We start from the raw sequence: 27,700 nt of genomic DNA, 5'->3' as shown, positions 1-27,700 counted from the left end.
AATGAAGAGCTGTACCAGGTTTATTGAAGACTGTGACCCACTTATCCCGATACTAACATGACTAGAGATGGTGACATCTGACAAACGGGATAAGCTTACTAAGGGAGGAAGGGGCGGGGACAATTTACAGCTTAAAGTGTACCAGAGACTAAAGATTAGAATGAATCAATACTTACTCAGGGCTTCCTCCAGCCACATAAACATGTGCGAGTCCCATGTCGTCCTCCTGCGGCCTGCCGTTCAGCCGCAATGAGCCCCGGTAGCTGGCTCAGTTGCGTCAGTCCGGGTCTACTGCGCATGCACCGAAGACCCAGACTGGACCCGACTGAGCCTGGAGGAATCCCCGGGTAAGAATTGATTCGTTCTAATCCTTAGTCTCTGGTACACTTTAAGATGAAATCACACTCAATTCACAAATATGATTTCATAGCAAGAAAAAATAACACTGAAGCCAGACATGGAACAATTACAAGACAGCAGCATATATAATGTTTTCACATTTGCTTTACTTCGCAGGATATGGAAACAGGTTAAGCCAAGTTAAATATCTCAAAGACACACAGAACACGTATACCTATGTGGTTCCTACACCTTTACAATCCCTTGTAGCTGTACCTTTCTGCAATATTCTGTAGCTCAGCTCTGTAAATTCAAGTGAAAATCTAAAGTTAAAATCAGTTACACTCCCTAAATACCTCACATAAAACAGGATGCATCTCTGATCTCAAGAGGATATACTTGTTTTCCAACTTGATGCAAATGTTGATGTAATTTGTATGCAGCTTATGTCTGGGCCAATCAAAACAGCAGCAACTGCATTTGACTGGTCAAATATCATACAAATTGCAACATCATTTGCAGCAATTTGGAAAATTAGCATATTCTATAGGCTACGCCTACTTGGGCATCCGACTGAAACAGGAGACTGGAGGATGTGGTTTAGGTTATTTATAAAAGTGCCCCATTAACAATACAATTTTTTAGTGAACGATCAGATTCTTTAGATTATATTGCATGAAAAAAAGAGAAGCTGATGGGCTCCATCAATTCTCAACTCATGAATGTTCAAGTTTCCCTAAAGCAAATCTGTAGTTGGGTAAAATCTGTAGTTGGGTTCACATCCCCGACTTCTCCTGAAGACAGGCGGCTCCATACTGCACATGCACAAGAGTGCGCACTCGCGCAGTATGGAGCTACCCATCTTTGGGAGCACTCAGGGACGCAAGTGCTCCCGAAGGCTTCTGAAGGTCCCCAAAGGTGTATTCAATTGTTGGTTGAACAAGGGGACCGAGAGAGGACAGGAAAGGTTCAATAGGATCCAGAGCCTTCCCTCTCCATAGGTATTAGATTTTTTTTTTTTATCCTGCTTTAGTATCACTTTAAAGAATTGTTTGTTCCATATGATGGATTCATTTTATAGATATGAACTGGTGGAGATATGATTACAAGGTTAATACTTTATTGGTGTGGAGAGATCAAATACGATTTTTTTCTTTCAATCTGCCTGATCTAATAAAAAAATATGATCGCTCCCCAATAATTGTTCTGCTGATGGACATTTAATCCAAACTTACAGTACAGAAAGACAGGTCAATGCAGGATAGCTTCAAGGATGCTATTAAAGATAACGGAAATCATGGCATCTGCATCTCTGGGAGACATTTCACTTAGCTGACCGCAGACAGCAGTCAGGCTCACTTTAAAGCGAACCGGAAATAAATTTAAAAAAAAACAAGAGATTCACTAACCGAGGGCTTCTCCCAGCCCCCTGCATCCGTCCCAGTACTCAAAGATCCTCCGGTCACCCGTTGCGGCTCCGTTTCTTCACCACCGACTTACAAGTTGACGGCCATTGCTCCCTGTTCCCGCGCCCAAAGCTGGGAGCGTTCTTAGCAGTATGAAAAAATCTCTACTGCACCTGTGCAGGACGCTTCCGTCAATGGAAGCGCAAACAAGGATGCGCACAGCCAGAGTCGCAGTGGACGTTGACTAAAAGAAGAGAAACTCAGCCGCAACGGGGGACTGGAGGGACAGGACAGCTGCAGGGGGCTGGGAGAAGACCAAGGTAAGTGAAACTTTTTTCAAAACCGTATTTCGGGTTGCTTTAACAAATTTCTGTTTCAGTACAGCAAGCGGTAGAGGTCATCTTAATGAAAATGAGATCCAATCTCAGGCAAGGTATATATTTTTTATCTATACAAAACTGTATATTAAAGTACACAGCCCTTATGACTTCATTTCTCTTTCAAGGAAGCTTTTCATAAATAACACCTGAGATGAGAAAATAACATGCATGTCAAGTATCACGATGAGCTTGGAATGCAGCAACCCATACTTCTTAGACTTTCCTTATAATACTTATCCAAATACAACTTCTTAATCTCTGTATTAAAGTATGTAAGTATATCTACTTATGTATACTAATAACACCATCAACCCGTTTCAATAGAGGACAGCAGCAAGGGAAAGACGAACAACAAAAGTAAGGGCTGTGCTTCATGGGAAATCTTTTCAATACGATTCTGCGTGACCGAGAACTGCTCCTAGCACAATACATCTTACTAGCGTCACATGAAAAAGTGATGTGTAATATCACCCCGTTTATTGGAGAAATCCAATTCATGTTGCAGCTCAGTTTGACTAGGATTAATTACAAGTCACACAGACCAAAAGAAAAAAGAATGATAACTGATGTGACTAAACAGTTATCTAGACAACACATCAGGTACAGCTTTATATTTTCTTAAAAAGGTAAGAAGCACAGGATTCACAAGAAAAATGAACACTTAAAAAAGTGACTTTCTACGGATGATAAATAAAAATACAAGGAAGAGCTCAGAAAAAGTAGTATGCTGGTGTTAACGCTGAAGGGTGGCTAGATAAATAACCCCAATCCCTCTCCCAGCATAAAGGACCTGTAAGGTCGTCAACTATTTTGGGAGTGGTGGGAGAGGTGGAGGTGGCTCAGCTGGAAGTGGGGGAGGCCTAGGTTTATCTGCATTGCTAGGCCTATGCTTGCGATATTCCCCATATTGATTTAAATACTGAGGGGGCTGCACTCCCTGTGCACTTAGCAGTGAATGTATCGAATGTATCATGTTCACAGTTTCAGTATAATCAATAACTTTTGGTGCACTAAGCCCATCAGACCCAGAAGTCTCCCTTTCTGTTTTGTTTTGAAGTATATGACTACTCCAAGCTCTATGTGCCGCTTGTGTTGCTGGAGATTCTGTTTTAGAAGATGCAGAAATCCTGCTGAGTTTTTGAGAATGGTGGTCGTGGCCAGCATTATCTTCTGTAGAAGGTCTTTTTCTAGAAGGATCTGATGTTTTGTGTGATGATCCCCCCATGCTAGAAGATGATCTTTTACTGCCTGAGCCGGATGAGTTGTGATGGTGTTGTCGATGGGACTGACTATTGTGGTGGTGATGGTGGTGTGAAGTTGAAGAACTGCTTCGGTGTTTGTCTCGACTCTTGCTGCTGTTACTACCACTGCTGCTCTCTTCATTTGGCACTTTTATACGAATCTTTGTATCCTCAGTTTTTTCACGGTTTGAGATGGGCAGACGCAGTTTCAGCGTGGGGGTCTTTTCTGCACGTTCGTGGCTCACCTCATGCAACGGAATCTTCAGAATGATAGGTGAAGTATGACTCTCCTTATCCCGTTCTTTCTGCTGCTGTATAAGTAAGCTCTGTGCAGCAGTGGCATACTGTTCTTTTAAACTGGCACCCATATTTTCCAGCTGACGCTTTTGAGCTGCTAATTCTTCAGCATGCTTTGCACGGTACTCTTTTAGAGAGACCTTAGCAAGAGTTGGTTTATTTCCTGGTAACTGTGACTGATCCGTACAAGCAGTAAGCTCACTAGTCCTTTGCTGCTCCTGTGGGTTACTTTGTGGAGCGCCCCATGAGCTTTCAGACAATTCAGAGTCCAGATTTGATAATAAGAATGGCTGAGAAGAGGAGTCAGAGAATGGAGATTTGCTCAAGTGCCCACTGCGGGAAATCATCCTAAGTAGTGTCTGCTCAGAAAGGCTGTCATTTCCATCCACATCATCACTGCTATCTTCCTTGGGCTTTCTGTTAGCTTGATATATCTATATGAAAGTGAAGGTTGACAAAAATGTCCAGGATTAACAAGCCATACAGTTAAGTAATTCTACATCATCAACGTATGGTACATGTACAGTAGAGATGATCAACTGTCCCATGATAATTTCTCCAGGCTGGAGAATTGATGTAGAAACTCATGATCATTTTACCATGTGATCAATTTGTATTTCTGTTTGGCTAGCCATGGTAACCTGATCACGACTAAGAATCCTTCCTGTGTAGGCTTACTGTGACCAGCCAATCAGCGGAGTACAAACTAATCACCTGATGATTTGATCACGTGGTTCTCCATAGAGAATTGTCGTTATCTTTATCGTAAAGTTTGGTCATTCTTATTAACAAAATACATTTATATTTCACTTAAGATCCAGGATCCAACAAAAGATAAAGATAATTCATAACCTAATATCACAAGGTATATAAATGTGTGTCTGGTTCTGAGACTTGAACAATGGTGAATGGTCCGAACCTAACAGACCAGAAACCAAATAAAGTCAATAGTTGCACGGACAATACTTTTCAAGTAAATGGATACACGTACCAGTTTCATAACTCAACAGCAGCAATCAAAGTAAAAAAATCTGATTGGCTTATTTTTTTTAATGTTGACCAACAGCTTAAAGGACACATCCGAGCACCTTGAAAATAAAAAAATCCACTTACCTGGGGCTTCCTCCAGCCTGCCAGCCTTCCTGTGCCATCCTTGCTCCGTGCCGGTGGCCCGGGGTTCCCTCCGGTGCAAGATGCCCATTGCGCCTGCGCGAGCGGCTCAAGCTTCGCGCTGACATCATTCGGACTGTACTACGCAGGCGCAGTAGTTCTGCGCCTGTGCAGTAAAGTCCGGATGACGTCAGTGCAACTCAGTGAGTCGCATGTTGAAGCACAAGCCAGGTCGGCATTTGCACCATAGGGGACTGGGAGCCACTGAAGCTGCGGCGCGGGCGCAGGATGGCTGCAAGGTGCTGAAGGAAGCCCGAGGTAAGTGGATTTTTTATTTTTACTATGCTCGGACCTTCCCTTTAATTCAAGCCACATATGAATTAAAATGACACAGAAAGAGTGGAGGCAACCAGATTGTTGAATATGTGATGCTGCCTTCAACATCCAAGCCACAAATCTTACCAGTCTACATTTTAGTCCATTTTGCTGCCCAAGGCCACTATCAACAGCCACCACCTGCCCAATAATAACCCCCCCCCCCCCCCCCCCACCACCACCCACATACACACACATTGCTCGCTCTTATTTAAAGGTGACCATTAATGATGCAATTTTACTTAAAGAGAACCTGAGGTGTGTTTAAAGAATGTTATCTGCATACAGAGGCTGGATCTGCCTATACAGCCCAGCCTCTGTTGCTATCCCAAACCCCACTAAGGTCCCCCTGCACTCTGCCATCCCTCATAAATCACAGCCGTGCTGTGAGGCTGTGTTTACATCTGTAGTGTCAGTCTCAGCTGCTCCCCCGCCTCCTGCATAGCTCCGGTCCCTGCCCCCGTCCCTTCCCTCCAATCAGCAGGGAGGGAAGGGATGCAGGCGGGGACTGGAGTTCTGCAGGAGGCGGGGATAGCAGCAGACTGACACTATAGAGATAAACACAGCCAGCTCTGACAAGCTGTTTGTCAGCAGCGTGGCTGTGATTTATGAGGGATTGCAGAGTGCAGGGGGACCTTAGGGGGGTTTGGGATAGCAACAGAGGCTGGGCTGTATAGGCAGATCCAGCCACTGTATGCAGATAATATTCTTCAAACCCACCTCGGGTTCTCTTTAATGAGCAACCTTTGATTTGATTGGACAGTGTTGATGGTGCCAATCGAAAACAAATGATCAATTTCTCAATTGTTTTATCAATCTGTATTGCGGATCAATCCCATCTGAAATTATCAGATTGGTTATAACTGTGTCATGCATGGTGTGATGTAAGGAACTTCTCAGCATTTCCACATCTCTGATAGGTTGGAGCTGCATAAAGGGCAGAGTTGGACTTGAAGAGCAGCCGGCAGTTACAGTGAGTGACAGCTCAGGTCACAAGTCCCAGACACTTGCCTGACCACTGCAGTTCACATGTTTGGCAGCTTGACTGCATGAGTGTGCCACCCCACTGCCTGCCCCTTGCTTCCTGGTGCCTTTGTGGCCTTGCCTGAAAACCAGCCATGATCAGAAAGGCTTTCCACAAGAATTAATGATGTTATAGTAAATGGCAAACTACCTAAATAAATATCTATAATTTTGAAAGAAAAGAATCAAGGAGCACATATTAGCGCAGTGTTTATGTATCCACAAACTTTTGAACAGGCAACAAAACTATTCTGTCTCTCTTATTCTGATACAGAATATACAAAGCTGACAAAGAATGAGAAACTAAAAAAAACAAAACACAAAAGGCTTGGAGAGTGAAGGCTTTGGGTGCTAGAGATTCTTTCCGGCCTTCTCCCGGTCCTCTCGTTCCAGACCATTCACTGCCATTAGCAGTATTCGATCAATGGGTTGAATACTGCTCTGTGCTGCCACTGGAGACTTTGAAAGCCCAAGTGCTCCTGAAGACAGGTGGCTCCGTACTGCATATGAGCCAGCACATACTCATGCCTGCGCAGTATGGAGCCGGGCGGTCTTTGGGAGCACTCGGACTCCTGAAGCCTCCAGTGGCGGTAGACTGAAACGGGGTGACAGCACTGCAATGAGGGGACTGTGAGAAAAATGGGAAGGCTCTATAGGACCCAGAGCCTTCTCTCTCCATAGGCGAGTATCTGGTTTTTGTTTTTTTTTCTTCTTCAGACTTGCTATAACTGTATTATACTTCTACTTAAAAATCTTGACATTTACACAATCTATAAGAAAGAAAAACGTACTCTCCAGTTTCTTATACGCTTCAGCCGATTTGGAGTTTTCTCTAGGATTTGAAGAAAATCATGAGTCAATTCTGAAAAAAAGTAACACAGAGAGATAAACTGAGCAAATATCTATGAAGTATGAAAAGCATGCATGTTACAGGAACTAATCTGCAGCACTGTTATGGATCATGTGATATCTCTCCAATGCAAAATTCTTATTTTATGTCATCAAAATCACTGAATTAAAATGCCTATGATATTCCGATCCATACATTAAAGCAGATATGCAAGGCTGTTAGGACCAGCACTCTCCATATTGAATTGCTGCTCCCTAGCAGTTGGTGGTTCTGCATTAGCTGACGAGGTTCGAGGGATTGGCAAAGCTTGGTTTTCCCCTCCTCCACAATAGTTCTCTGATCTCTGCAACTGTAGGTGCTCAGTGGATGACTTGGGAGGGGCATTCCCTCAATTCTAATACCTAAAATTGTGTCAGAAACTGGGACCTCTATGTCTAAAGGGGAAGAAATTCAAATCTTTTAAAGATAATCTGTTCTCTAAAATTCTTACAATAAAAAGCATACCATTCTATTCATTATGTTCTCCTTGGCCCCTCTGTGCTGTTTCTGCCACTCCCTGCTGCAATCCTGGCTTGTAATTGCCAGTTTTAGGCAGTGTTTACAAACAAAAGACATGGCATGTGATAAGCTGAGAGGAGCTCCGTTTGTGACTCATACAGAGCCTGCCGGGGCATGGAGAGGGTGTGTATAGCTTCTGCCTATAACAAGCAAAGCAGCACATTCTTGCCTGAGTCCGACAAAGCCGTCAGAGGAAAGAAGATTAGATTATATAACAGAGATAATACAGCCACTGTGCAACTAGGAAAGGCCGCAGTAAGACAGACCACATTAGAACAGGTATAGGAACTTGTAGGATAGAAGAAATGAGGCTGAAAATTTTGTTACAGAGTCTCTTTAAAGCCCATCTATACTCAGTAGAAACAAACACAGCAAAGCTAATGGTAACTTGCACAGCACTGCCCTGCTAGTCTCATTCCCTCCCCCATTTCCTTTCACCTCATCTGCTTATCCGTAGGTCTGTTTTTTTTTCCACCGAGTAAAAAGTGGGGAGGGTGGCTTATCTGCAAGAATATACTGTATATTTTATGTTATTAATATTAATGCCCAACCCAACAACATTTACTAGAATCTTTTAACCCTTTCCCTGCCAGCCAAGTATTTTTTTTTTAGACTTTTTGCACTTCCCTATTGGTCCACCAGCCCTGTAAAATTTGGTAGTGCCTGGGGTCAAGCAGGCCCCTGGAAAATCACCAGGCCCTTAGGCAACTTTTTATCTAGCATGCAATCATATTGGAGGGCACAACTCAGCACTATGACTAGTGTTGCCCTAGCATTTGAAAAAGCAAACAAGAACAAATTTACACAGGTGACAACTTTGCAGATACTTACACCAATCAACCACATCATCACACCCACTAAAGGTACATACACACGTCAGATTTTCGCAAATGACCCGTTGTTTGGACGTTTGAACGACCGGTCGTTTGATCGTCAAATCGGGCGTGTACAGTATGTCGCTTAGCTGATAAGACTGGACTTGCGCGATCCGCTTGGCGGATCGTTCAAATCCAGTCTTATTAGCTGAACGACAGACCGTACACATGCCCGATTTGACATCCAAACGACCGGTCGTTCAAACGACGGGTCATTTGCGAAAATCCGACGTGTGTACGAGCCTTAAAGTGAATGGGAACCGCATTAAGAAAAAATGAGACAGTTACTTACCCAAGGAGAGGGAAGGCTCTGGGTCGTATAGAGCCTTCCCGCTCCTCTCCTGGTCCCCTCGTTCCAGTGCTGGCTCGCCTGGTAGCAGTATTTGACTAATTCAGTCAAATACTGCTTTACCCGGCCGAAGGAGGCTTCAGAAGTCTTCAGGGAGCCCGAGTGCTCCTGAAGAAGGGGCGGCCCTGTACTGCACCTGCGCAAGCACGCTCTCTTGTACGCTCACACCTGTGCAGTATGGAGCCGCACGTCTTCGGGAGGACACAGCTTTCGAAGACTTCAAAATACCCTTTCGGTGGGGGATTGAAACGGAGCCTTCCCTCTCCTTAGGTAAGTATTTGCTTAATTTTTAAAAAAAAAAACGCGGTTCCCATTCACTTTAACAGGTGAAGTGAATGATAACACCGGTTACCCTGTTACAACAGTGTTCTCCTCAGAATTATTTTCCAGCCGGGTGGCATGAAATGGTAGCCGGGTGGCATGAAAAAGCAGCCGGGTGGGGCGAGATGAAAATGCAGGGCAATTCTGCTTACAGCATAGGAGGAGGTGAGGAGGTGAGCCGATGACAGCCGGGTGGTCACCAAATCTAGCCGGGTGGAGCACCCGGCTAAAACAGCCTGGGGAGAACACTGTACAATAACACTTATTAATGGGGAAGATATGTTAGACAGCAAGTGAACAGTCAGTTCTTGATGGGGATATGCTGAAAGGAAAATTAATTTAATGGGAAAGCGCAAGCATCACGAAGCAATGGAAAAGCTGGTCTGAAATCACGCTTCCCTTGTTCTGCAGATTCCCCAAACTCTAATTTAACATCTACATGATGTGCTGGGAAAAACCAATCCATGGAAGCCCCTCCTAAAAGCCCTTCAATTGCTGTGGACGTTTCTAGGTGGATACACCTCCATACTCCATAGATGTCTAATAATTCTGGGCATTATAATAATTACAGAGTTCTCAATCATCTCAAATTTAATTGCATCTCAGTTATAATCCCTAGTGACTAATGAGGACTTTGGTACATGTAGATTTGGGCAAGACATTTAATGAACACAATTCGCATAGCAGGCAATAAATAAATCTTCTGGCAGTTTAAAGGTGCCCATACATGACTTGCGGGAGATCAACCATCTGATTCGATAATTATTAATGAATCGAATAAAAATTGGTGCCACCAAGAGAAGGCCCAATCAACAATGCAATTCATTTTGTGCCGGAATTGATTGCAAGTATATGTCGGACATACTGGTAAATCTCGATGAAACGCAAACTAAAAATCATATTAAAGCGGAATATAACCCTGCATTTCAACTTTGCTCTAAAACATTATTTACAGCATATTATATGCAACCAGCATTTTTTTTTTTACTAGACCAGCATTGGAAGGGTTACACACAGAGGTTTAAAGTTCCGTGGAGAGATATGCAGACGTTCAGATATATACATTTAACTAAATAGAATGTAACAAGTGATAAATGTTACACACTTTGGCTGTCCTCCAGCTCCTTCTCAGTCAGAGAGAGTGAGTCACATTCCACACTTAGATACATTTATGTAAACAAAATGTATCTATGTAAGCTTCGGTCTGCAGTTCTCTCCAGGAACTTTAAAGCTCTGTGTAACCCTTCCAATGCTGGTCTAGTAAAAAACAAATGCTGGTTGCATATAATATACTGTAAATAATGTTTTAGAGCAAAGTTGAAATGCAGGGTTATATTCCACTTTAAAGTGAAAAAAAAATATATATATATTATATTGGCACAAGGCGAGCCGAACGACAGCCCTCCCTACTGCCGCTAAACTCCCCGGCAGCATTAAATACTATTCCCCCTCCGAGTTGTAGCAACTCGGAGGGAGATGTAATTTGGGGTCTGGTATTCTGATCCCCGAATTACCTTTACGCAGGGCGTGATTGCTGCTATGATGGCACCCAGTGTTGGTGCTTGATGCCGAAATGAACTGCTTAGAAAAAGTGCCCTGAAAAATATATAAGCCATTTTACACTGTAAAGCATGATCCCAGCCTTACTTCTAACTCTCTGATTCTCAAACCTTTTATGAACCTATGCAGAGTACCAGTTGCTGTGCATTCTGTGGCAGTTTTGATTTCTATCCCTGCAGCCCGAGAGATGCCAGACTTCAGAAACTTCCTCTGGCAGTTTTAATTTATGATCTGCAGCTCCATCCATCTCTGCAAGCACTCAGACAGACACTTTGCCTGATTGATTCCAAAGCACGATGGAGCTGCAGATCATAAATTAAAACTGGTGGAAAAAGCCTCGTAAGTATTTGGCATCTCTCGGCTGTAGGGATAGAAAACAAAACTGCATCAGAATGCACAGCGGCTCATGCATAAAGGCAATCTTCACATTGTGCACACTTAACATTTAAGAATGCCAAAATACTTTCATGCTAGCAATCCTTGGATATCTATGTAGTATGAAGACCACCTCCAATCCATTTAATGAGTTAGATTCAGTCTCATGCTATCCAGTAGATCATATCATTGTCCACAAATTGCTCACTAATATTGTAGCAAATGTGGAATGCTGCAATGCACAAAATGACTACATTTCTAAATGTCTTGCTATTTGATTTCCTAAGGATTGATCTCACTTGCTAAATGTGTTTCAGTGACCATGTACAGACCATATACATACAAATACAAACCATCTAAAAGCTTCAATGTTACAGTCGCATCCACATACTCCCACCACGGCTTCCCGTCTGTTGATACAGGGATCTCCCAGTTTGACCATTTACAAGCCAAGTGGATGCAGACACAGGCCACTACAGGAGGAGTGTACTGGAGGCTGAATGTAGTTAAATGCAAGCTATGGGAAAGCAGATTAAATATTAGAAGTGATATTGCCTGTACTCATTACTGACAAGCACTCTCTAATCTCTAACTACACATATGCATTGCAGAACAATGAAGTGCAGCACACTGCATGAAATCTTAAACCTCCTGATAAACATTCATTAGCACTTAAACCAGCAATCTTCCTTCCCCACAACCTCAAATATGAGTTCATATATTAACCTGTTGGTTGCCATGAAGTAGGATGTCTGAGCCAAGTCTTTGCTTGCTAAAGAAAGAGACAAAAGACAATGCAATTAACTATTTAGCCAACTAGTTCAAGCAAATGCATACTGAAATTAATCTTTTTTTTTTTTTTTTTTTTTTAAACACCAGCAGTTCATAAATAGCAGAAAAAAAACACTTGATAACTTGCCTGTCCTAAAAAAGAAGCTGCTCTGAGCAACTCCAATGCTCGGTCACATGACCGAATGCCAGCGAGTGGTCCTAACATCTCAGCTGATGCAACATAAAGGATTGATAATCAAGTAAAAGATGACCAACTAGCACTTCTTAATAAGCTCTGACTCCCATTACTTTGTCAGCTGAAATCTGATTAGAAAGTAGTTTAAAAAAAATTCTCCTAAAATGCATTTCTTTACTGACCCAGTCAGGGAAATACATTTAGCCAACTGAAGCCTCTAGTTGCTGGATAAGGCCCAGTTCACACGGGCATCTCAGAGAAGCAGCGGCTCGTGTAGCCGATGCTGAATGCTTTTCTGCTACCTTTGGCGGCGGTTCCCAGCATTTCCTCATCACGTTCTGTACGGGGACACGGAACCACCAAATGTAGCCTATCCTGGACGCTACAAGATGAGACAACAGGATCTACCCCGGGAGTTAAACAACAACAGGAAACGCTGGTACTGTTGCTTAAACAACCATTTCCATTCATATGAATAGAAGCGGCGGTCGTCTGAAAAAGCAGTAACCAGCTGCCAGCTACTTGATTTGCAGCTGCCGGCTTTGGTCAATTTTATTCTCTTGCTGGGGAAGATATACTAGAACAGAGGTCCCCAACCTGGGGGCCGCGGCCCCCTGGGGGTCCGTGGGCAAATTTCTGGGGGGCCGCGGCGGATCTGGCCTTTCTTCCTCTCCCCCCCGCGGCCGCCGTTTCTGTTACCTTAAGAGCGGCGGCCGCTTCCTCCCTTATATTCCCCATAGCCCCTCTCCTATCTCGTATTACAGCAGCGCTTCCTGTGTGGCTGCTGTAAGGAGGGAAGGGGGCGGGGCAGCGGTTCCCATGGTAACGGCGATGGCCGCTACAGGAAGCCACTGCCCTGTTTCCTTCCCTTCTTTACAGCAGCCGCGCGGGAAGCGCTGCTGTATTACGAGATGGCGATGCTGCAACCGAGGAGAGAAGCACCTGGGGGAATATAAGGAAGGAAGCGACCGCCCGCTCATTAGGTAACAGGAGCGGCGGCCGCGGGGGGGGGGAGAGGGCACCTATCCTAGCTACACTGGGGCACTATACTGGGGTAACTACTGGCTACACTGGGGCAGCTATACTGGGCTAACTGTACTAGCTATACTGGGCTAACTGTACTTGCTATAGTGTGGTAACTGTACTTGCTATACTGGGCTAACTGTACTTGCTATTCTGGGCTAACTATACTTGATATACTGTGGTAACTACTGGCTATACTGGGGTAACTATACTTGCTATACTGGGCTAACTGTACTTGCTATACTGGGCTAACTGTACTTGCTATAGTGTGGTAACTGTACTTGCTACACTGGGCTAACTATACTTGCTATACTGTGGTAACTGTACTAGCTATACTGTGGTAACTATACTTGCTATACTGTGGTAACTGTACTTGCTATACTGGGCTAACTGTACTAGCTATATTGGGCTAACTGTACTAGCTATACTGGGCTAACTGTACTAGCTATACTGGGCTAACTGTACTAGCTATACTGGGCTAACTGTACTGGCCAACTGGGCTAACTGTACATGCTATACTGGGCTAACTGTACTTGCTATACTGTGGTAACTGCCGCCGCCACTAGCCACGCCCCTCCAAACACCCCCCCCCCCCCCCCCCCCCCCAGGGGGGCCCCGGAGAAAATTTTGGGCGGGACAGTGGGCCCCGGGCTCAAAAAGGTTGGGGACCCCTGTACTAGAAGATTAGAAGAATGCTTTTCACAGTACAATTGTGGATCATTAGTAACTGCAGCATTCTCTACAGGAGGTGTTACTATCGCAGGGATTTTTGTTTGCCGTGTATGAATATAATGGAGCAGGAAAGTTAGGCCTGATAAGGAGGAATATACATTTCACAACAGATATGCTTTCTTCATCTAAGGCCTCATCCTCATGGCCTCGCTGGAACTTTTGGAGCTTTGCAGCTGCCTCAGAGTTTCTTGTACCCCTGGACATGGTGGTATCTACTGAACGGGTAAGTCACATAGCATTCAGCTGGGCGGTAAAAACTCACGGGGGAGACAGTTATTTGCCGGTAATCGGATAATTCAGGATGTATGGGCGGGAGCTCTTTAACTCTTCGTCCTACCGCATGGGCTACTGGTCTCCCCTATACCGCATGGTCTACTGGTCTCTCTCTCTCCGCCCCCCCCCCCCCCCCAAACAGACATGCTTTCACATGTGCCAAGTAGTGCTGTGCGAATAAATAACATTTGAATCACTGGTCTCACCTCTAACTAGCTGTGTGCATTTCACAACATGTGTATGCGGATGGTCAATAGTTATCTCAAATCCTGTAAAGAAAAAAAAAAAAAAGGAAAAGCACGGTAAGATACCTGATACAGAGAGCATAACAGAATGTCGCCAAACATTACAGCGAATAAATATGTTCAATGTGAAACAAAACTTTTCGCATTCCACTTAACAAGCCACACATTTTCTACCAGGTTTTAGCTTGTTTCATGCATATTAACCACTTACTCAATGTCAAACTAAAATACATAAAATGTGCTCACAAAATTAACGTTTTCATGTATGGCACCAGTTAATTTAAGCCACTATGGGAAGTGATGTAAACGTAAAAGTTCTTATTTGTAAAAAAAAAAAAAAAAAATTTAAACAAAAACAGTTAAGATAAAACAACTATGTTGGCTAAACAAGCTATACACAGTCAACATAGCCATGCTGTAAGTCTTCAGCTGAAAGGTTAGTATCCGGCGCACACAGTCATATCCTGCAGACTCTTCTGCCAGGTCAGTTTTGCTCCATGGCAGCGCACAGGCCTTTGTTAGGTCTTTCCAGGACTCCCCATTTTCAGCCATTCTGGAAGACTTACCCAGGGTCTGCAGTATAATGCTCTCTAGAATGACCAGGTCTTGGGCTTGCTGCAGATATGCCTGTTATTGAGAGGACGGCAAGTTACTCACTGGGATGCACTCTGTACAAAACAACCATGGTATACAGGCATGGGCTTACCACCTGGTCATATCCTGCTTCACTGATATTTTGTATAAAAATAAAAATAGGTACTTTTTCAAGGTGGAAGAGATATATCAGATTTAGCAGTTCTAAAACCAGGTGGTGAGCCTAGTTCATAAAAATGCGTTCAAAAACAACAGAGGCCAAAGATCCAGTGAAAACTACTGCCAGATTAAAGCAAGTGCACAAATTATCAGCCCTCTCTTAAGCTGAGAACAGACATCTGTGAGCACTCACACATTGAGGTATGATGTGAACACCCTCAGAGGTCTGGAGCACTGACTGGGTAATGAACACCTCTGCTCGGTTCAGCAGAGCATGCAGGTTCATCACTATGGTGAGATGGTGAGAACAGAGTGACTAAGGCTTAAGACACACCACAGAGCACTTTGCTGACCATCAGTGCTGCGTCAGCGGATTTAAAAAAAAAAAAAAAAAACGTTCCCATTCACTTGCATTAAAATCGCAGTAGAATTGCAGCAATCAGAAAATCATGATTGTGGCTATTTAGCCGCGATTTTAATGCAAGTAAAAGGAAACGTTTTTTTAAAACCATTGACACAGCTATGAGGGTCAGCAAAGCATTCTCCAGTGTGTCTCAAGCCTAAGGCTCAACACACACCATACAATCTAGGTTGTTCAATCTTACCACTTTCATGTAGTATAAGAGCTTATCCAATCAATCATTCAAGGTATTTTCAATCTGTTGGCCCTTACACTACATAGATTTGGTAAATCTGTACAACCAAGATTGTATGGTGTGTGTTGAGCTTTAAGGACACTGGCGCCAAATTTTTTCAAGAGGAAGAATAGCAACTGCTTTTTGTGTATAACATTAGTGTACATCTTTATCCCCAAAAGCAATATACACTTCTGGTAACAAGCTTCTTGTAACAAGTCAGGGAGTCAAAAAGGTTATTTTAATCTGATGTATGATGGAGAACATTCTGGCTACATACAGTGCATTGGCAGTGATTGCCAACTAAAACAATAAACATGGATATCCTATTATTACTGCACCACATATACATTGCTTTGGTGCACTAATGAATGCAGCCCATCTAGTGAACACTAAATGCTAGTTTGCAGAATATGCTATAAGGAAATGCATAGTAATTTAACTTGTGTTTTATTTATTATTTGCAGTACTGAAAAAAAGTGTTTTTCATTAGTCAAGGAAAAAAAAATTACTTTAGACCACCACCCACTAAGATCTTCCTACTACGCTTTGGAAGGGTATGTACACACCTAGGATACTCGTTGCTCAAAATGATCATTCCTTATTTTGGGAAGAAAAACTGATGCACAGAGGTTTCTCAACTAACTGGCTAGCAGCCTGTTCTGTTCTACAAATAGGGAAGACGGTGATAGAGAGAGATCCCACTCTGTATACCCAATACACACTATTTTTTTTTACCAAAAACAACCATAAATTATTTTCAGGTGGCAAAAATCATCATTCACATGGTTTTACCAATATCCCTCGCCCATCCCACCAGTCTTGCTAAGTAACAATTTAAATAAACTCTAAATACCCTCGGTACACAGCAGTGATCATGGGGACATCACTACTTTCAGAGTTCCTCTAACCCAGCTGTGCCCAACTTGAGGCCCGCGAAGCTAACTTTTGTGGCCCGCGGAAGTGTCCTGAGGAGGAGGATCGGGGATTGTGTCATATTGTGTCATAGGTTTACACAGCGTAGTCGCGTTCTCCGCAGTAGCGCTGTGATAGTTAGAGACCCTCATCCATTGGTTGCTGCAGGAACCACACTACAATAGGAATCAGCCTTATTCTTATTGGAGGGAGGTTCTTGCAGCAACCAATGGGCAGGAGTCTCTAACTATCACAGCGCTACTGCAAAGAACGTGAGACACCTATGACGCAATCCCCGATCCTCCTCAGCACCAATTCTAGCTTTGGCTCTCCTTTCCCAGATGATTTGCCACTGCTCTGGCCTCTCATCTCAGGGGACAGTGTGACATCGCACCCTACCAGCCTATCAAGCTGAAAAAACTTTGCTTCACGTTGACCTTCACACACAGCAACTAATCGAGACCCCGGCTTCTGCTGAATAGTAGGCCTCAACTACCCTTCGCCCAGCACAAATGCTGTGTGAGCTATCACCCAGAAAACCTCTGCACCTGCACCCAGGTAACCTAGAAAATGGGCATCAAATGGTAAGTACAACAATTCTTGGTTTGCCGTTTTCTTTCCTTTTCCAACACCATGTAAACTGTTACTAGAAAAATGTTAGAGTTATATTTAAATTTTGTATGTATGTGTTGCTGAGTGAAAGAATCTATGAAGCAGCGGTGTATACTTCATAAAAGTTAAGGTAAAAGTTTTAACTTGCTTAGCAAGATTGATGTGAGGGGAAGGAACGAGTATTTGTATTAAAATGGTGGACAGGGGCTTGAAATAAAAAAAATAAAAAAATCAAGCTCAGCTACAAAATAAAGCCCAAGTTTAGAAGTATTTTAACACTTTGCCCGGCTAATATGACACTAGACTCCAAAACTCATTCAAGATACTCAACTTCAGGATCATATGACCCCTACTGCCCAGACAGCCACAATCCTCAGAGTCGCTATGCTTTGATCACCAATGTCCTGACTTCATTCCCTCAGCACTACATCTTAGAATGTCCGAGCCAATCCCAAATGAAAGCCATATTCCCCCTGACTGATATACTGGGGGGAGGCTGGCATACTCCAATGGCAACATCAGCCAAGCAGACCCTTCAACAACAGCCCCAGTGTGATATTATACCTAGGATGTCAGGGGATGTTGAGCATACTTTTGTTGGGAAGAGGGTGGAGTTAGAATAAAAAGCCCCAACAAGATATTATCGCTAGAATGTCAGGGGATGTTGGGGATACTTTAGTTGAGAAGAGGGGGGAGTTGGAAGAATAAAAACACTGTAACTGAACATTATAAGATGGCTCGCTAGACATCTAGGTTTACTTAGAAGTCCGAAGACTTGGTTTCTGTAATGTAAGAGACTTCTTCAAAGAGAACAGGGGCCGAAGCCTGACTTCAGAAATACATACTTAGCTAAGGTGAGGGAAGCCTCTGAAATACACCTGGAATAAGTATACAGATAACAGTCAATGAAGAATCAGATTGTCTGATTTACATAGTCATTGCAGGTGAATGATTCAGAGTGATTATAGCATTACAGCCAGTAAACTAGAATCTTTGAAAACAAGGGGGTTGATTCACAAAGGTTACTTATTTTTCACCTCAACTGTAAGGAGTGCTAATGCATGAGATAAACAAATAAGAAGAGCTAAACCATGAGCTTGGTCAAATAAGGAGAGCTAAACCATGAGTTATGTCAAATGAAGAGAGCTAAACCATGAGCTAGGTCAAATAAGGAGAGCTAAACCATGAGTTTTGTCAAATGAAGAGAGCTAAACCATGAGCTAGGTCAAATAAGGAGAGCTAAACCATGAGTTTTGTCAAATGAAGAGAGCTAAACCATGAGCTAGGTCAAATAAGGAGAGCTAAACCATGAGTTTTGTCAAATGAAGAGAGCTAAACCATGAGTTTTGTCAAATGAAGAGAGCTAAACCATGAGCTAGGTCAAATAAGGAGAGCTAAAGCGTGAGTTATGTCAAAAAAGGAGAGCTAAGTCATGAGTTATGTCAAATAAGGGGTCATATGCAATTCACTTTTTCACCTGAGTTTTCTCCTAGAAGATAATTTTTCATCTTTGATTTAAAATAACTTTCCAACTAAAAAATACCAAAAAGTAGGTGAAAAAGTACTATCAAAATTATTTTGAGTATTTTATTGCTTTATGGTGGCTTAAAGAGCATTTTATTGACAAATTTAAAAATTATCACCTAGGAGAAAATTTAGGTGAAAAAGTGAATTGCATATGGGCCAAGGAAAGCTAAACCATGAGTTGTGTCAAATAAGGAGAGCTAAACCATGAGTTATGTCAAATAAGGAGAGCTACATCATGAGCTAAGTCACTTAAAGGGAACCTAAACTGAGGATACGGATTCTTCCTTTTAAAATAATACCAGTTGCCCGACTCTCCTGCTGATCCTGTGTCTCTAATACTTTTAGCCACATCCCCTGAACAAGCATGCAGATCATGTGCTCTGACTGAAGTCAAACTGGATTAGCTGCATGCTTGTTTCAGGTGTGTAATTCAACCACTTCTGCAGCCAGAGTTCAGCAGGACTGCCAGGCAACTGGTATTTTTTAAAATGAAAATATCCCTCTCAGTTTAGGTTCCCTTTAAGGAGAGAAATTTTGAGTTAATAAATAAGGTGAGATAATTTAACAGAAAAGCTTTGTGAATCAGGCCCATTGTCACTAATGGATACTTCAATATCATTCTTAACACTGGCATATATTCTGCATTGGTGGTATGGCTTCACTAGCTTGTGATTCCTTACCGACTGAAAACTGTAGCTACACTCCTACCCCTAAAATCGTAGCTACACTCCTACCCCTAAAATCATAGCTACACTCCTACCCCTAAAATCATAGCTACACTCCTACCCCTAAAATCATAGCTACACTCCTACCCCTAAAATCATAGCTACACTCCTACCCCTAAAATCGTAGCTACACTCCTACCCCTAAAATCGTAGCTACACTCCTACCCCTAAAATCGTAGCTACACTCCTACCCCTAAAATCGTAGCTACACTCCTACCCCTAAAATCGTAGCTACACTCCTACCCCTAAAATCGTAGCTACACTCCTACCCCTAAAATTGTAGCTACACTCCTACCCCTAAAATTGTAGCTATGATTATTCACAAAATGCTGCAGGTCAGTGGTTTTTATGACTCAAACTCAGTAGCCCAAAAGGGATGCCACACATTCCAGCAAACATAAATAAAGGATAACCTGGAAACTACAGAGGTGTTGCAAAGTCCTTGCTCCTCTACCCAATTTCTTCTATTTTTGCTTAACGGTCCTAAAAAAAATAAGTCTTCCCATTCCTCTCTTACCCTTCCCCCCCCGGGACAGGCCCACTGTTCGAGCCGACGACTATAAAGTCAAAGTGCTCGGATCTCCGAGTGCTTCCGAAGACTGGAGGCTCTCCGTACTGCGTATGCACAAGTGCAGTATGGAGACCTGAGTACTTCTGTGAAGACCCAAAGATGCAACAGGCGGGAGATATGAATGGGGTCCGACAGCGGAAATAGAAGGCTCTAAAGGATCCAGAGCCTTCCCTCCTCTTAGGTATCTAACCTTCTCTCCTTTCAAGGAGACCCGCTAAAGTTTCATGCATTATCTACAAACAGATCTTAATAATTGCATTCCATTATCAAATGGATGAACTAACTTTCACTGGCATGATAGATTACTTCCTGCAGGAATAAAGAACATGCAGAGGGTGACATGTACCTCACTAGTGGTGTCAGGCATGGGTTCCTTCGGATTTAGGCAAGCATGTGAAACTTTGATGACATGCTCCAACTTCCGGGGCTGTTCTTCCACCTTTGCACCCAAAAACAGAGCAGCGGGTGCTATGGTCTGTATTGAAACAAACATCAAATTACATTATCAGACATTTTATGACCAGCAATCCACAAACTTTTTTTTGCAAATTTAACGAAACCTAATTAGGTGTAAAACATCTTCAGCACCAGTGTTTTTATAAGACGGGAGATTGTTATGTACTACTGAAAAGCATCTAGCCTGTAAAACTATCAAACTTCGTAGGCCTCTTGTTTATTTTCTACAAAATAACTGATTATTTCAGATGCATTTTCTAAGCACTGAACAAGTTTTACATTTGCTGAGGAAACAATCTAATTAACAGCTATGCTTTGCTAGTGTGAGAGAGAATTCAAGTTTAAGTAGCCTGCACACTACATAGATACCGGTAAAATGATTTGCTGTTTATATGGCCAGCATTTAGCTCACTGAAGACTGATTTACATGTGCACTGAACTGAAAGGGTTAACCGCAAACTAAACATATAAAGGGAATTTTAGGAAGTGTAATATTCTTTATATGATAGGATGCTTCAAATGAACACCACTTCACTTAAAGGGAATCTAAACTGAGAAGGATATGGATTATTCCTTTTAAAATAATACCAGTTGCCTGACTCTCCTGCTGATCCTGTGTCTCTAATACTTTTAGCCACAGCCCCTGAACAAGCATGCAGATCAGGTGCTCTGACTGAAGTCAGACTGGATTAGCTGCATACTTGTTTCAGGGTGTGATTCAGCCACTATTGCAGTCACAGAGATCAGCTGGACTGCCAGGCAACTGGTATTGTTTAACAGGAAACATCCATATCACTCTCAGTTAAGGTTCCCTTCAGTGGCGTAGCTAGAGATCATAAGGCCCCATAGCAAAACTTTCATGGGGCCCTCGGATATAGCAATGCCACCTGCCCCTACCCTACGGATATGACTTTGTTGGTCAATTCACATCCGTATGCAATCAACACTGCACATAGTTCATGGGCACTGAGACAAAGTCAAAGGGTGGAGAAACACAAGAAAGTTAATGGTAAATACATTAAGTACCCACTGGGCCCCCTCTGCTGCAGGGCCCCATAGCAGATGCTATGGCTGCTATGACTATTGCTACGCCCTTGGTTCCCTTTAAAATACCAGTTGCCTGACTCTCCTGCTGATCCTGTTTCTCTAATACTTTTAGCCACAGCCCCTCAATTATCTGCATGCAGATTTGCATAACAAATACAAGTAAATGAGCCCGTTTCCACTTGTCAGAAAAATTGAACGTTTTGCTGTGCAGGAAAAATCTGCACAGCAGAGCCATCAGAATTCACACACCGCTTGCGATTCACATGTATTTAATAGGAATTCGCATTGCGTTTTCACCAAGCGAATTTTCCATGCGAATTTGCATACGTTATTGTGTAAAATCAATTTAAAAGCACACAGGCACTGACATGGTTAAAATCACATACATGAAAACGCATGCAAATTTGTTTAAGTATTTTTCTGTGTTTTCCGCAAAGAAATCTACTGGAAACGGGCCCTAATACAAGGGTTTGATGTTATGAGAGCAATTCAATTTATTCTGGTTTTACTTCTGACTCATGAACATTTCTACCATTTCAACACACTTTTGTGGACCTATACTATAAAAACAGGCCTTATAAGGCAAAAATTTATGTTGCTAACTTAGAGCCAAACAGCAGACTCTGGGGACGTGAACGTGTGCTGCTCACCTATGCCCCAAAAAAGAACTGAAAATTGCATTCATGGCAATGTAATATATAATTGAGCAAGTAGACTTCAAAACTCATTTTTGGTTATAGGTACAGATATACAACAGATGACATTAAACTGTGAATCAGGTGTCACTTACATTACGATGGAATTTCGTAAATGACTGAACCATGTAGAAGCGATGCATATACACAATCGCTGTATTAATAGTAAGTTGAGATCTGAATTATAAAACTAAGGAAAATCACATGATATGAGAAATAGGAAAGACAGAAGGTTTACATTGCAGCTTAAAAAAATGAGAAAATGAGTAACAAGATTCTAATCTGTACAGTGGATTATCCCTGCTGCAAAAGAGGCTTTTTCTGAGCAACCATATTTTGCAGAAAGGGCCCATTCACACTTAAAAGTGCAAACTGGTTTTGTGCAAGTGATTTTACTGCGGTAAAATCACTGTACACTTCTACAATTCAGAGTGATCACTCCAGAATCTCGGCAAAATGCTGCAGATAACACGTTTTGTAACTGGCATTAATCGCCCACGATCAGCGCCAATTAGATCACTGTCCTAGGGTTAGAAAAGCACTAGCGCTTTAAAAAGCACTAGCAGTTCGGTGATTAGCGGGAATCGCCCGCTAATCAGAGAGTACTAATGACAGGTTTGCAAAGAGGTGCAATTTCAGCTTCAGCCAGTTTGGGAAATGCACAGCTGGCCGCAAATTGAATTGGAAAGATAACTTGAATTAACATTAAAATACAAAGTCTTGTATTGTGCCGACATACATGTAAAGCAGTTTCCTATTTAAAGGGTATCTGAAGCATGATATGGAGGCTGCCATATTTACTACCTTTTAAACAATACCAGTTTCCTGGCAGCACTGCTGATCCATTTGGCTGCAGTAGTGTCTGGATCACACCAGAAACAAGCATGCAGCTGGTCGTGTCAGATTTGACAAAAATGTCAAAAACACCTGTTTTAGAGGCAGGGGATCAGTAAAACAGCCAGGCAACTGGTACTGCTTAAAAGGAAATAAATATGGTAGCCAGCATATACCTCTCCCTTCAAGTTCCGTACAAGTACGGTTTGCGCAAGCCCAGTAGAAAGAAGTGTTTACTCATGCAGAGAAGAAAAAAATCCATGCATGATCGGCTTTGTTCTACTGGGGATGTGCAGACCATAGCTTGAGCTTGTCCATGGTCAGGACCGTAGCCAGTAGATGAAGGAAGATCCTGCGTTGTGACAATGGGCTGTTAGAGGGCATACATTTGAAATGGCCAAAGCCAAATTTGGGCACAGGGTGAAGCCAAAAGACGGCTCACTCTGCAGTAGGCAAGCTCCTGGGTGGCATTAATAGTATTCCCACTCTGAGCTGTGGCAACTGGGAGAGGAATACGTAATACGGCCCCTGAAATTAGCCGGTCCGGTTACAGGATCCGAGAAGCCTATGGACCATGCAGAATGGGCCTGACCTGCCCTCAGGTGTACTTATTTAGATAAATAACTTTGAGAGTTTAAGTTCATCTTAAAGCGACCCTGAGATGAACATTATTAAAAGATTTATAAATACCTGGGGCTTCCTCTAGCCCCCTCTGCACAGATCTCTCCCACACCATCTTCCTCTGCCTTCTGGTTCTCCTGTTACAAGCCCCAATAGCTTGGAGAGTCAGGGCACACTGCGCACATAGTACTACTGCACAGGCACAGAACACTCCCAGCCACGGGAGCTAGCGCAGCCGCACTTCGCCGGCGTGCCTAATTTACAGGGCAAGGAGGTTGAGGAAGATGGCTTGGGAGCATTCGGTGCGGAGGGGCCTGAAGGAAGCCCCAGGTATGTATAAATCTTTTAATAATGTTCGTCTCTGGTACACTTTAAAGGACAACTGGAGTGACAAAAATTTGAAGGCTGCCATATTTCCTTTTGAACAATACCAGTTGTCCTGCTATTTAGCTGCAGTTGTGTCTTAACACCAGAAACAAGCATGCAGCTAATCTTGTCAGATCTGACAATGTTAAAAACACTTGATCTGCTGCATGCAGAGAGGACCTGAAAGACTCTATAGGATCCAGAGCCTTTCCTCTCTATAGGTAAGTATATAACTTCCCCCCCCCCCCCCCCAACCTCACATTAGATTTACTTTGAAGTAGACTTATTATAAGGAATTGTCCACAGTTAAAGCGTAACTGTCGGGCATAAAATCAATTCTTTATTTTTATCTGGTAAACAAGCAACAAGGATGCTAACCAAGCAATCCAAAAGTTAAAATCACTATTACTTTTCTTGTTGATAAATGATCATTCCCCAGTTTACCTGATGTATTTGGTACACAAAAAGAAGTTGTCCTTTGTTGCTTCTGTACTTTACCTCAGACTTAAAGTGAACCCGAGGTGAGAGTGATGTGGAGGCTGCCAAATGTATTTCTTGTTAAACAACACAAGTTGCCTGGAAGCCCTGCTGATCTATTTGGTTGCAGTAGTGTCTGGATCACACCAGAAACAAGCATGCAGCTAATCTTGTCAGGTCTGACCATGTCAGAAACACCTGATCTGCTGCATGCTTGTTCAGGGTTTATGTCTAAAAGTATTAGAGACAGAGGATCAGCAGGGCTGCCAGGCAACTGGTATTGCTTAAAAGGGAATAAGTATGGTAGCCTCCATATAACTCACCTCAGGTTCACTTTAAAATGGTAAATGCTAAGGATTTTTTTTTTACTATAGTAAAATCAAAATGTGGACAGTACAATACATGTTATGTAAGTAGAACAAGTATTTATCTACTTATAGATGTCTTTTTTTCTGAGATAGTATGGCTGACAGCTCCTCTTTGTAGGACAACTGTAGCGAGAAGGATGTGAAGGCTGCCATATTTATTTCCTTTTAACTATATCCTCTGCTAATACCTTTAGCCGTAGACCCTGAACAAGCATGCGGCAGATCAGGCGTTTGACAATATTATTCTTTGTGACATTGTCAGATCTGACAAGATTAGCTTCATGCCTGTATCTAGTGTTTTTCAGATACTACTGCAGCCAAATAGAACAGCAGGGCTGCCAGGCAACTGGTATTGTGTAAAATGAATGAAATATGGAAGCCTCACTACAGTTGTCATTTAACTTCTACTTAATTTTCCAGGTCAATGTGGGTGGGTGAATTATCAAGACAGGTACACAGAACACAATCAGGATTCAACTATGAAATGAAGCAAGAATTCCTTTGGGCAACTATTCTAATGTTTTGTCCCATCTTGATAAATACCCCCAATTACATGTAAAGCATTAGCCTTCATTTCCACATTGTGCAAAATTCTTCAATTTTTCTGCACAAGACACAACCATGCAAGTGTATGGGCTAGTGTCTATTTTCTGCATGTGTTTAAAAGGAACTGAGGTGAGAGAACTATGGAGGCTGCCATATTTTTTTCCTTTTAAACAATACCAGTTGCCTGCAGTCCTACTGTTCTTTCTGATCAGTAGTGTCTGAATCACACACTTGAAACAAGTATGCAGCTATATTCTTGTGAGAAACATCTGATCTGCACACTTGTTCAGGGTCTATGGCTATAAGTATTACAGACAGATCAGCAGGACAGCTAGGAAATGTGCAGTGTTTAAAAGGAAATAAATATCTCCATGTCTCACCACTGGTTCCTTTATGTGCAGGAAAGAAAAACAGACAGCACGCAGGTTTTTTTTTTTCTGACCCCCCCATCTGGTTCCAAGTAATGATTGTCAATTCTGTTTGACACATGCGAAAAGTCTCATATAAACGTGAACATTTTCATACAAAAGTATGCAAGCAAAAATGAATCTCCATGTGGAAAACCAGACTTACATAGTGATTAGGGCTGGCCTTGGTATCCAAATCTATAGTTTGAAAAGAAATCAATTCCACCTATGCAGTTGTACAGAGCTGGCCCATTTTCAAACTGCATACATTTTCAGTTCTTTTTATTTCCCTAGATAGTGATGAAGCAAGAATCATGAGGTTCATGGAACTTGTATACAAAATTAATTTAGCAAAGTTTGTTGCCATATTTGTTTACAAGTTCATGTTAAAGTGTTTATCATTTATAGACTACCTCAATTCCATTATCAATAAATGGAAAAAGTGGCATATCATGCAGAATAAAGATTTTCATTTAGATACCCAATACCCTCTTGCAAAGTTTGGAATTTTCATTCTGAATGGGCAGGGAAATCATGCAGTTTGCTTTAACGCAAATCATAAGGTCACATGCCAAAAAAAGCTTTCAAAGTCACTTATTTTCAAATGCTATGAAACTTATACCCAATTGAAAACTTCAGAAATGTAGCCAATTTATGAAATTGGGAATAGGTGATGCACTACAGCAATGCAGATATACAACTCATGTACAAAAATTACCTTTTATTGAATGAATCTGTCTGTACAATTAGATTTGCAAGTTAAACTCATTTACATTACACTTCTGCTTCAGTATATCACTTTCTCCAAAGCTGAAGCACCATATTATGGGGATTTAGTAGAACTCATTCACAACCAAGAGCCTTGAATACACATGTCTGTTTATTTTAAAGTGTTTTTGACTCAACTGGTAAAAGTGTGATAAAAGTTTTAAATGCTGTAAGCTTCCCTTTTTCCACACAAAAATGTAAATAAAAAATGAAACATGGCACACTAAAATAAAATATGGACACAGTGTAACACTGAATGAATGACACCACACATCACTGTACCATCATAATGTAAAAACTGAATTTTATTTTATTTTGGTGTGCCTTGTCAATTGCACACAAAATGCACTACTTCACGTTCTGACATATCTCTCAGGGAGTACAGTGGAAGATCCATAGTCACATTCCAGCTTCTTCCGGATGCTGCAGCCATTTCATGGCGAGAGTCACGCTAATTACGTAATTCTTCAGGGAACAGAGTGAGAATACCTCGATACAAGGAGGCGAAAAGCACGAAGAGCTACGGCTCCCCTGACTCCCTGTGAGATATAGGTCAGAGTCCACTCATAACTAAATCGGCATCTTATGACTGGCTAGCCGTATCCGTATAGACGTAATCACGGTTTGCCGGCTCCAGCAGTGAAGTAGGCGCGCCGCCATACTTATCCGGCGCGCCATTTCCTTCTCACAGGCCGGTCCATGCCGCCCCCTGCAGTGCCAGGCTGTGTACAGCGCATATTGGCGCCCACACCATGCCAGAGCGCGCTCCGCTTCCCTCACGCGGCCCCCCTCCTGCAGGCCTCACTCCCTGCCTCGAGCCTCGGCGGTAGGCCGCGGAAGGATACACGTTGAGGCGCTGGCCCATGTCTTGGATGAGGTTGGCCGCCTGCTGGCGGTACGAGAGCTCCTTGTCCGGATCCACGCCGGCACGGCGGGACGGGCTGCGCTCTAGCTGCTCCCGGGTGAAGTACCAGCGACCTGCAGGCGCCATGACTTGAAGGGAGAGGACGTGAACGTAGTGACACCGGAAAAGCCAACGACGAAACTGCGCGTCAGACGTCATCATATCGCGCTTAGG

The 27,700-nt window shown here is 42.7% G+C and overlaps 1 protein-coding gene across 6 annotated transcripts; it reads right to left on the bottom strand.

The window, feature by feature from the left end:
* Positions 1-486: 486 nt before the first annotated feature.
* Positions 487-27,700, bottom strand: CCNT1 (cyclin T1). Of its 6 annotated transcripts, XM_068267698.1 has the most exons (10): positions 27,468-27,673; positions 22,331-22,412; positions 20,384-20,512; positions 14,866-14,926; positions 14,261-14,323; positions 11,786-11,831; positions 11,413-11,576; positions 6,963-7,033; positions 3,612-4,097; positions 487-642 (listed from the first exon to the last, which is right to left on the bottom strand). In XM_068267698.1, exons 1-10 carry the CDS (start codon positions 27,611-27,613, stop codon positions 637-639), a joined length of 1,254 nt encoding a protein of 417 aa, XP_068123799.1. In that variant the 5' UTR covers positions 27,614-27,673; the 3' UTR covers positions 487-636. The 6 variants fall into 6 exon arrangements, 4 of the variants coding, with proteins under 4 accessions (XP_068123799.1, XP_068123800.1, XP_068123796.1 ...); XM_068267699.1 differs by lacking the exon at positions 3,612-4,097 and having other exon boundaries at positions 27,468-27,700; XM_068267695.1 differs by having other exon boundaries at positions 487-4,097; positions 27,468-27,671.

Source organism: Hyperolius riggenbachi, chromosome 2 (genome assembly GCF_040937935.1).
Source record: "Hyperolius riggenbachi isolate aHypRig1 chromosome 2, aHypRig1.pri, whole genome shotgun sequence".
Taxonomy (NCBI): Eukaryota; Metazoa; Chordata; class Amphibia; order Anura; family Hyperoliidae; genus Hyperolius; species Hyperolius riggenbachi.
The sequence above is the reverse complement of the archived record's forward strand: the minus strand, read 5'-3'. Positions and strand labels throughout refer to the sequence as shown.